The following is a 10,825-nucleotide window of genomic DNA, read 5'->3' as shown; positions in this document are numbered from 1 at the left end:
AATGCCAAATCTCAAAATGAAAAAGTAAAAGTGAAGGGACTGAGACTACGCCATTCAAGGCAGTAAGAGTTTTTTCAATTCACTTGAACACGAGCAGAATCAATTCCCTGAAAACTTCTGTTACCAATTACTTGAAACAATCTAATATTTCCCAGGGTCAAGAAGAATTTACTGTGAAAGAAATCCCTGAACCTAAAGAAGTGCATGTCATAGCCGTCATGGTAAGGAGTACCAACCCACACAGCACAATGGAGCCTCTTAGTACTGCCACTGAAAAGGAGGACTTGCTTTGCACTGGGAGCTGCTTCTAATTTTCTGGGGAAAAAAGCTTGCTTTGAAGTATTGTAAGCTTGACATTTTTGGCAGGTCACTTGAGGAAGTGCTGGTATGCGTTTAAGTGTCTCATGCATCTACTCACTGGTACTCTGTTAGCTTTAATGAGCACATATGTATCTATCAAAATAGACCTTGAACTTGAAAACTTAAGCTGGGCACTTACAAAAACATGTCCTGTCTGCTCTGCTGCTTCTAAACAATCTTTTATCATTGGTATATGATATAAGTGAGCCTGACACCAAACAGGGGTCAGATACAGTTTCAGGAAACTGTCGTATCCTTCTTCACGTCATTAATAATAGAAAGAGCGTGCACAGCCAGGAAGCAGAAGCTGGGGCTGTTTTCATTATTACTCTACAGGATAGAAACATGGACTTCTCTGTTTTGCCAAACAACAACCATCCCGATAAATTCCTGCAACTGGAGGTGAAGTCTCTAGTGAAAAACTCTGCCTTTCTACAAGCCAGCCTGGCAAAATTCCCAGAAGCAGCTTTACCTGGCATGCAGCAGTGGCACAACAGGGTCTATTTGCAGGTAAGGTCCAAAAGAGGCTGACATTTTTCCTGATTTTTCTACCTCGTTTTGGGGATCTGGAGACAAATTACATAAGGTTGAGACTTCAGCTGTGGATTCAGCTTCCTGCATCTCTGAATCTGAATCACTAATATCCCCGTAAGTTTTCCCGTTGACTTCAGTGAGGATCAGGCTCCAAGCGAAGAGTCACTCTCTTCAGGGCTGTCCGCTGACTTTATTTCAGTACATTAGGCTTTCTACTGCTCGTTGTAACATTTTCTTAGCATTTCCCAGAAAGTCTATTGATGTCAAGTACTGATTAATTGTACTAAAGGGGCAAAATAAGAAAAAAACCCAGACAAATCTGAAAGCCAGGCCATATCCCTCAAACTCGATGAAAAGGCACATTAGAGAGAGCATCAGAGATTCTTGCTAGTGTCTCGTGAGCTTATGTATGTCTACATAGTTCACTGTAGCTTTCTCTTTATTTTGCCTTGTTTTCCTCATTGTACTTTGACCTTCTGTTATCTTGACAGACAGCTGTTGAAAGTGTATTAATACTAACTGTATTAATCCAGGTTATTATATAGAGGTAGCAGCAGTTTCTTGGTAAAAATGTAAATGTGCGCTGCCTAGTAGAGGCCCTGGAGCCAGCAGCAGCGAAGTTCATGTCTGGATCAGCAGCAGTGCAGCTGCATCAGCTCACACCCCTCTGGGCCCCACTTGCTGCTCCACAGTGCTCCTTTCCTGCTGCCCGGGGAGCCCCTCGCCTTCCCCACCCCTAGCATGAGCAAAAGCTCCAAGGTCTGGTTCTTGTCAAGGGATGGAGACACACATAAGCAATTGGGGCAGCGGGGGGAGGGATGGAGAAGGGTCTGCATCCTGACGATCCTTAGGGTGGGGGTCCAATTCCCCACGGGAATGAGGAGTGGGAGCTGAAAAAACGTCAGCCTGGGGGAGGGGAAGAGAAGCATCCTTAAAGTCTCCCACAGCTACTTCCAGTTGCACTTCTCTCCTGTCAGACATTTCTCCCCACCAGCTCCCCAAACTCCTTCGCTCCCTCCCAGAGTCCATTCCAGTCCTCATCCACATGCAGAAGTCCTCCCCCTCCTGACACCCGCTTCCATGACCCCCCCTTACCTTCCCTAATCTCTTCCCCATCCCAAACACCCTTCCCTCTGCCTACCCCAATGCCTCCAGCCGCCTCTGCTCGTGTTGTATAATCTTTGCTGGCAATTCCCCAAGGAAAGCTGGGAGGGGGGGACACACGGTCGCCCATCGTCTCCCATGCAAAGAGCCCTAACCAAGGGAAGGAGCCTGTGGGATCCCAAACAATGGGGAATGGTGCAATGCTGGCCTCACTCCCCACCCCACCTAAGCCCCTCTTTTGTGCAGGAGGGAGGCAGCCACACACAGAGCCTCCTCCGCAGCAGGGATCCTTCTCCCTATTGTCATTTAACAGAACGCACTGTCACCGAGCCAGGGCTGCAGAGCTGCGGGAGGATTAGAAATGTGTGGGGTGCCCTGTGCTTTTTCGACTTGTGCTCTGCCCTTCACCACCAGCGAGAGGGTTTTCCTGGAACTCTGTTCCCAGCCCCAGGATGGCCATTTCAAAGGAAATGTCTGTGCTCACCATGTCTGCAGAAATGCAGTTTGCAATGCGGTATGTTTTATAAACGTTAAACCTAGGGCACAACCTATATTTTTAAATGTAGTCATTAGTGAATTCAAGCTGTCCAGATAAAATTCATTGTGCCTTATTCTCTCTCCCTTATGAGCTCGCCTCCTTTTTTCCCTTTTGCTGACAATCAAATAAAGGGAAAAGAACTGATGAGTTCCAGACATTAGAATAAACACGATGGCACAGTGGAGAACTAATGGCGCAGGAATAACGTGTTTTGCTTTAAGATGAGAGAGCTAATGGGGTTAAGGGTTAGTTAATTCAAACGGAAACGTGACAATCAAATAAAGGGAAAAGAACTGATGAGTTCCAGACATTAGAATAAACACGATGGCACAGTGGAGAACTAATGGCGCAGGAATAACGTGTTTTGCTTTAAGATGAGAGAGCTAATGGGGTTAAGGGTTAGTTAATTCAGAAACGGAAACGGACGGGGGGGGGGCAAGGGAGGAGAATTCATTTCAGAACATATGTGCGTGACCTACAGACTCCCAAAGTCATAAAACCTTGAGAGTAGCCTGAATTCCCTCTTCAAAAATTCATTTTCTTTAAGAAACTATTGTTACTCAGGGCTCCCCGTGTAAAGTGACTTCTCGGTGGCGTGTTTGTGGTCTCTTCTAGACCTTTATTATGAGATCACGTGAATCCAAGTGCACTTCAACCCTTATGTGTTTTCTCCACCTATAAGTTTTTTAATTTATTTCCATTATAAAAAGCTTGACATAACGACAATTCCTATTGCTGGCCAAAAAGTTGCTGCTCTTTCTCCTTACTTTCCTCTTCTGTATCAGGCAAACTGAACAGCTTCCCTGCTTAGTGTATATTTTCATTGTCTACTTTGAGTAAAACAAACCGGAAAACAGTCCAAGAATCTTGGCCCTTCCTTGTGAAAAGCAGCATAAAGAGCACGGACTGTTTCTCCTGCAAATGGCTAGCTACAGACCGCTTTCTGATTGCCCTGAAAATTTCCAGTCCCACTGGACTCTCTGCCCCACAACATGTTTTATTGTTCAGCATACACCAGATGATTAATCCCCTATATCTGCTTCTGATATCCGGGGTGCATGTCTCCCCTGTAGTCTACCTGGTCATTTTCTGCAATTCTCGGACATCTCTTTCCTGCTTGTATTTCTCTTTTTTCCCTATTTCTGGAAGACAGCAGAGAGCATTTGGTCTTTGAACACCATGCTACTTCTTCTCATGCTGCTCTTGCTTAAGAATTCACAACTCTGAACAAATTTTGGCCTGCGGGTATCATGCTAACTGCACTCCTAACCCTTCCTGGTCTCTCATCTGAGCTAACGCCTGTGTCCTGCCTTTGCTTGTTTCTCAGTGTACCAGGACAAGAGATTTTTTTTGCCTATGTTAGGTGCTGGGTTACAGTCGCCTGTTTGTCCCCTGGCTCATATGTGCGTTACATACTTCCATTCTTTCCCTTATTCTTCCCTGGACATCTGCAACTGGCCACAAGCAGAGCCAGCTGCAAGGTTGGCAGGAGATTTGGTCTGACACCGTACAGAAGTTTTTATATAATGCACTCACAACCCTGCAGAACTCCATTACCAACAACAGATAAAACAGCTTTCTTAATTCATTATGAGGACAGAAATGCTCTCAATGCTGCACAATTAAAATAGTCCGTATGAATGCCTGCTTTTCTCTAAATATTCCTGTCACTTCGGCTTAAGTGTTTATAACCATCTACTAATCTCCTTCCTATCCATGTCAGGTGGCTTCCCAGGTTGCTTTGTAGTTCCTGATGCTGCCTTATGTCTCTGACAAGCAATTCTGATCTCCTTCAGTTCCTTTTATAAGAAAATTTGGATTCTCAGGAATCCTTGATGTGAGCTGTCTGCCCTACCATCTTTCAGATCTGCTTACCTACCTTCAGTTACTCCTTGCCTTCCTGATTGCTTTTCTACAGCATCCCCTATGAGATCAGATTTGTTCAGGAAATTCTGAAGAGCTAATAATTATTTATCCTGATAAATGGGCTTTTTTTATTGACCAAATGCCTAGCAATACCTAAACAGTTGTTACAACTATCACAGGGATTTTTGGGTTACTACCTAGCAGCTTTTTGCCTGTCAGACCTTTTGTCTGTCTTAGAAACAGGTCTCTACATCAGAAAAATGCCCTTCCAAGTGCTGGGAGAGTCCTCCAGGGTGTGTTACAAGGCTTTTGCACAACAGAGGGTCATAGTCTTAAACAAATTACATGCAAATATAATAATCACCCGGCTACACACTTTCACTAGGATTGAGGAGGTTGTTACAAAACAAATCCTGCACTATCTGGTGGCCCTAAATTTCTTGAAGACTCCACTGGTTAAAACTTTTAGGCGTAGCTGCCCATCGACAGCATTTGTCACTTTCATTGAGTATCTCCCCCGACCGCAGCTGGAGACCATGGCTGGCCATGGGACAAGAGGAACTAACTGTCTTTGGGGGGAGTAAAGAAAAATTTGACTTCCAGGATGTAAATTTCCTTAATTTTTTAGGTGTCTCTTTATTCTCTTCTTGCAGGTAGATGGGCTTGAGACCAAGGCCTAGCCTTAACTGTTGATGTCCTGGTTTTGGTGCGTGATTAGCTTGATGCCTCATATCACAGACTGAGGAAAGAATGGTTAGACTCACAAGTTGTTTCAGTGCTAACAACAGTGACAACCGTGGGAACAAAAGGATGAAGTCAAGATAAAAATGAGATTAAAATGTTTCCTAGCAATATAGATTAATTTATAATTTTTAATTATATATATTTTAATGCACCTGTATGCATAATTTGCATTATGAAATAATTGGCAAGAAAAATCTGTGGAGAAAGCACATTTTGACCCAGGGATGAAACTAACATTGACTCTCTACAGATCTTCAGGCTTTTTACAGAATCCTCTTTTTGTACATGCCAGCTCTCTGGGTCTATCAAAGCGGGACAAACTGTTCTCAGTGAAACACGAGTTATAAATCATAGCAGCTTTCTTGCTCATGAGCTATATGTAGATCAAACACAGTTATATGTTTACAGAGTTGAGCATTTTTCATCTTGTTAAATGAGTATTTCATCAACACATTTCAACTACAGTTTCTCAGAGTTCTTCATACCTATTGCTGCTTTGAGTATTTACTGTTCCCTCCTTCCATTCAATGAGTAGTAACATAAATTGCCTCTGATTTGATCTGCTCCACCCTCATTCACACTGGCTTCTTAGACACAGTGTGTATCATATAAATTCTGTAACGCATACGGATACCTAAGTTTACAATACTTTCCTCTTTCTTTGAACATTTGCTTCATCAATCAGAATCAAAACATAGAAGTCTGTGAAAACTGTTGGGAGATGTTTTGAATCTTAAAAGAAAAAAATATGTAGTTTTTGCTAGAATTAATACTAGCAGGCATATTTTTATTATCTAATCTCCTTCTGTTTCTCTGCTTCTATAAATGCATATGTTTCATGTAATCTTCTTCATATTTCTCTGTATCATTTCTTGGACCTAAACCTTTTTTTTTTTCCCCCACATGTGCTTCAGGCTTCTGTCCTTCTTTTTCCCTAACTAGTCTCTAGGACATATCTACTGCAGAAGTTTCACAATCAAGCATTTGCCTGCACTCAAGTGTATTCTCCCAAATAGCTTGGCACTTCAATGTCTGTTCTCTAAAACTACTGCAAACTATCTCCTACCCCAAATTCCAGTCCAGTTCTCACAGTAAAACCCTGTTGCCCCTTCCATCCTACTCCCTCTCTACCTCTGCTCCAGGCTACCACATTCTCCTGTACTCATGCCCGTGAAAAGGAAGGTACTCCAGACGGAAGGGGCAAAAAGTTTTGCCACAAAGCACTCTATGAACAAATTTTGCATCATGCCATCCATTCCAAATTTTGGAGCATTTTATTTAAAACAGCTTTAGAAATTACTGTCAAGTCACATTCTTTTCACAACATTTTAGCCTAGGGAGACTGAGCATCCCCTGGTGAGACAGTTCATGTTCTTCAACAAAATGTTCTCCAAGATCAACTATCTAGCAAGCCTGAGGGAAGCATCATTAAGGTCAGTGACAAATTTTAAGTAAGAAAAAGTAAGAAATTAAAAAAAAAAAAAAAAAAAAAAAAAAAAAAAAAAAAAAAAAAAAAAAAAAAAAAAAAAAAAAAAAAAAAAAAAAAAAAAAAAAAAAAAAAAAAAAAAAAAAAAAAAAAAAAAAAAGACAGTTAAAAAGACCAGCTCGGCTGAAATCTGGCCAGTACAACCCAGAGGGCTTCAGTGCCAGCTGTAATGCAAAGAGTAATATTGTCAGGGGATATGTGAAGGCTGAGGAATTACATATGGAAATCATGAACTAACAGAGGGACTGGGAGGGCATTGAGGATCCACCCACCTACTAATGGTAATTATTGATGGGAAACATGCTTAGTCACTTGTGCATGATTTAGTGATAAGAATGCCAGCATGATGCTTCCTCCTAGGGTTTCTTAGGCAAAGGCTGTTGTTTTCTCTTCTAGACCTTTCCTTTCAGAAGGAAACCAGTCCTCCTGCTTCCTTCTACACTTGCCTGCCCCAGGCAAACTCACACATGTCTATGCATCTGCACAGGCACCGAGGCATAAAGTAGGCGATGACATGTAGCAGCTGGCTTCCACTGAAAGTGGATTCACCAGACCACGAAGCGGGCAGAAAATTACTCAAGCAGAAAAAGCCAGCAGTGTGCCATCAGCTTAGGGACCTGCACTGGCTGATGTGGGATCCGAGCAGCTCCCAGAGCCAGTGTGCGGGAGGAGGTGGGATCCCCTGGGCTCCCACCAGAAAGGTGGAAGGAGAAGCAGGACGTGTCCCTAGCAGCAGCGAACCCTTTGGCTGCTGAAGTCCGTCCAGCCCGTGGCACCTTAATGGCTGGAGATCTCAATATTAGTGAAACATCCTGGGAAAGACGTCCTTTCATGGAAGGAAGTTTCTCAGGTCCCAGCTGTTTATGATGTGCACTCACTTTATGGGATTCTGGCAGTGGGTTCTGCCCACACCTTTGTGATTTCTGAGGGTGGGAGAGGGCTGGGGTGTGCCCCCCTCCCAGCATGCCTGCTGCAGGGTCACCGGGTCAGGCCAAGGCTCCCCTTGTCTTAACATAAAGTTCCTAAGGACAAAGGTGCTAATGGGGAAGTGGTGTTTGCTAATGAGGAAAGCTGAAGTTGCACTGTGATGGTTCTGTAGAAGCAGTCCTGAGACACGGGCAGGTGTTCGAGTGAGGCAAGGGCTGTGCCAGAAGCAGGTCTCTCGGGAAGCTGATGCACCGCCGGAACTGCAGATCGGTGACAGATTAATTCAAAGTCTCGGGAACAGAAGGTTGTGGTGAACCAAAATGTTGAACAGCTTGAATTGGAGAGTCTGATTTCATTTATCCATGCAATTACGGATCAAAAAATATGGTAACTACCATCTTACCGGCTCCTGAAGAGGCTCTTAGTGCTTTGTTAAGCAGCAGCTTGTGAGTTCTCCAAAAATGTGATCCCACCAGGGTTGTTCATCCTCCTCCCTTGCCACTCCCCTGTTCTAAAAGGTACGATTTAACGATTGTTGTTGCTGGGAGACTGCTCAGATATTTAATTACCTTTGAGTTCTGACAATGCCCAAATTAAGGACTCTCCCTCAGTTGAATGAAGGGCCTCTTTGACATCCTGACATCAGTCTAGCATTCAACAGCGTGAACAGAACTGCAAATCATACCCCTGCTGTCAGAGGTGCAGCTCCAGTCAAGGCAGTCCCTTACACACCATTACCCCCTGCGCTTTGTTCTGCTTTGTCCTTAGAGCTCTACTTCTGCACCATACGCCCATGGCTTTCATCAGAACTGCATCTTCTACCGTCGTGCTCCCATAGCACTGTTTTGCTAAAGCAGAGGCTTTCTTTCAGCAGGCATTATAATGCCAGTTCACATTTGCAAAAGAGTTTAATGTTCAGATTGTACCCACGTGCTTTCCCCAGAAGGAATAAATCTGCCCGGAGCGACCAGTCAGGCTCCCTTACTGCACCGTAGATGTTTGCCAGATGAGAAAAATTGTTGCATGTGTAATTTTAAAAATTATTCTTTTGTGTTACAAATGATAACTCTGGAAGGGGACCTGTGTCATAGGTAAATGAAGATGAAAGCCAACTTCTGATCTAACTTGTGCCTTACAGAGAGAAAAGAGAAATGTCACTGAGCTGCCGGGCTTAGACTCAAACGAGGTCAGTCAAGAAATGACAGACAAAGCCCTTGGGAAATACATTACACCCATCACCCTGAAATCCACAATCAAAAGCAACCCCTTGTATAGTGATATCCAGACGGATGACGACTGGGAGGAGAAGAAAAAGACCCCTTCCTGGACTGTGCAAGACTATGACAGGCACTCGCTGCACTCTAATTTGGCCAGCCACATAAAGGTAATGTGCTGTTGCACTGCATTTGGGCAAAGTGAATTGCTATGAGCTGTGTGGTGTGTGCATGAACCACTGCGCAGACCACTTGGTTCTTTTGGTGGGATTCCAGAAGTAAATATGGACGTATTTTCCGGTACAGACATGACACTAACATGAGTCTGATCAGGAAAAGAAGTCTACGTATCTGGTTAGACTCCAGGAATTTCAGTTCTGCAGAACACGACTTCTGTGACTACAGAAAGTCTTAAACCGCAACACCCCGCAACTCAGCTTCCCTGTTTTTATAGGGAAGAACTATAAACGAGGCACTTAAATACTATGTGCCCACTTTAACAACTGTTCATAACATCATTCTGTTACCAAATAACATACATTTTCTCAGCCTTATGCACACTATGCAAGATCCTGCCTGCCTGTGGGTTGGCACAAATCACTTTTAGGGTTACATTTGTGAGTCTTTTTCTGCTGTTCCCTTTTTTGGAAAGGACCCAGATCTGTGTTTACAAATTGACATCTCTTCTTGAGAAGACAACATGGTTTATTCTGGGTTTTTTAATCACATTTCAATGGCTGGTGTCCTACATTTGGTTCCTGGCTGAAAAGTGTGGTTTTAATTTTCCCCAGTGGAACATGTGCAGCATCTGGCAAGTAGTGCAACCTATGTTCAAGTGAAAGTTTCTTGCATTTGTGTTGTGATGCCTTAAATTCATTAATCACTATCTGATGATAGCCAAAATACTTCTGGCTATGTTCTAATGACTTTATGTGCAAGACAGAATAACTGAGTTCATTTTCTGATTTTTCTTTTAGGAAAATCCTAATGATCTACAGTTCTGGATGGGGGATATTTATACTCCTGGGTATGATACCTTGTTAAAAAAGAAAGAGAGAGAAAAAAAGCATTCCAAATGTTGCCAAATCATCCTGCTCATGGTACTAGCTGTTTGCATCCTGATTACCATAGTCACGCTCAGTATTTTACTTACTTAGTACAGCCAAATGCTGTTGATGGGAATTTTTTCAATAAATATTTTTATTAAGCTATTCCCCTCCCTTGTTTTATTTGAATTCCAATTTTTTGTCACAAATACAATTTGTTTGACATCACTATTTTACAATGTTCCTGTGCAGCATAAGGAATTGATGCTGAAAAGAGACAAATACTCTGAGCACGGCAGAATGTCTTCTTATGGGCATAATTAAAAAAGAAAACTATAAATATGCTACTTTTCTTAGTGCCGCCTTCTTTGGACTAGTGATTTGAGTCAGTATGTGTGGTATGGTACACAGAGTATGTACAGACAACCAGCTGACTATTTGTTCTAATAAACACCTACCATCCCGTTCATCTTTTTATGATGGCTATTATTGGAATATAGAAAAGTATGATAAAGCAGTATTCAAGATATCTGAAAGAATAAAGCAAAAATTTACGTATTACTTAGTGACTGAGTGCATTGCTGCAATGATGCAGCACTTAGTAAAAAGCTAGCTTACGTGCATAAATGTTTCCTTATCTTTTTCAGAGAAGAAAAACAAAAAATAGACTGTTGAACTTCTATCAAAAGCATTCCCTGAGACAGGGTTTCTTCATCCCTGTGTCATGTTCTTTGAACATGTAGCATCTCTGTCACCCCAAACCCCAAAAGATGGAGTGCCAGTATTTTTTTAATCTGACACATCAAAAACTGGAGCAAAATTGGTGAAGTACTAGAATCATAGAATCATTAAGGTTGGAAAAGACCTCTAAGATCATCGAGTCCACCCGTCAGCCCAACCCCACCATGCCCACTAAACCATGTCCCTAAGCGCCTCATCTACACATCTTTTAAATACCTCCAGGGATGGGGACTCAACCACTTCCCTGGGCAGCCTCTTCCAATGT

At 42.8% G+C, this 10,825-nt stretch overlaps 1 protein-coding gene across 1 annotated transcript; it reads left to right on the top strand.

Annotated features, from left to right (window-relative positions):
- The first annotated feature begins 651 nt into the window (after window positions 1-651).
- Window positions 652-9,930, top strand: KIAA1024L (KIAA1024 like). Its single transcript, XM_019474013.1, has 3 exons — window positions 652-870; window positions 8,698-8,943; window positions 9,751-9,930. The coding sequence occupies exons 1-3, from the start codon at window positions 706-708 to the stop codon at window positions 9,928-9,930; spliced, it is 591 nt and encodes a 196-aa protein (XP_019329558.1). The 5' UTR covers window positions 652-705.
- Window positions 9,931-10,825: the final 895 nt, after the last annotated feature.

The sequence above is a fragment of the Aptenodytes forsteri genome, unplaced genomic scaffold, assembly GCF_000699145.1.
Source record: "Aptenodytes forsteri isolate BGI_AS27 unplaced genomic scaffold, ASM69914v1 Scaffold28, whole genome shotgun sequence".
In the NCBI taxonomy this organism is placed as follows: domain Eukaryota; kingdom Metazoa; phylum Chordata; class Aves; order Sphenisciformes; family Spheniscidae; genus Aptenodytes; species Aptenodytes forsteri.
Note: the sequence above shows the minus strand (reverse complement) of the source record. Positions and strands in the feature narration are given on the sequence as shown.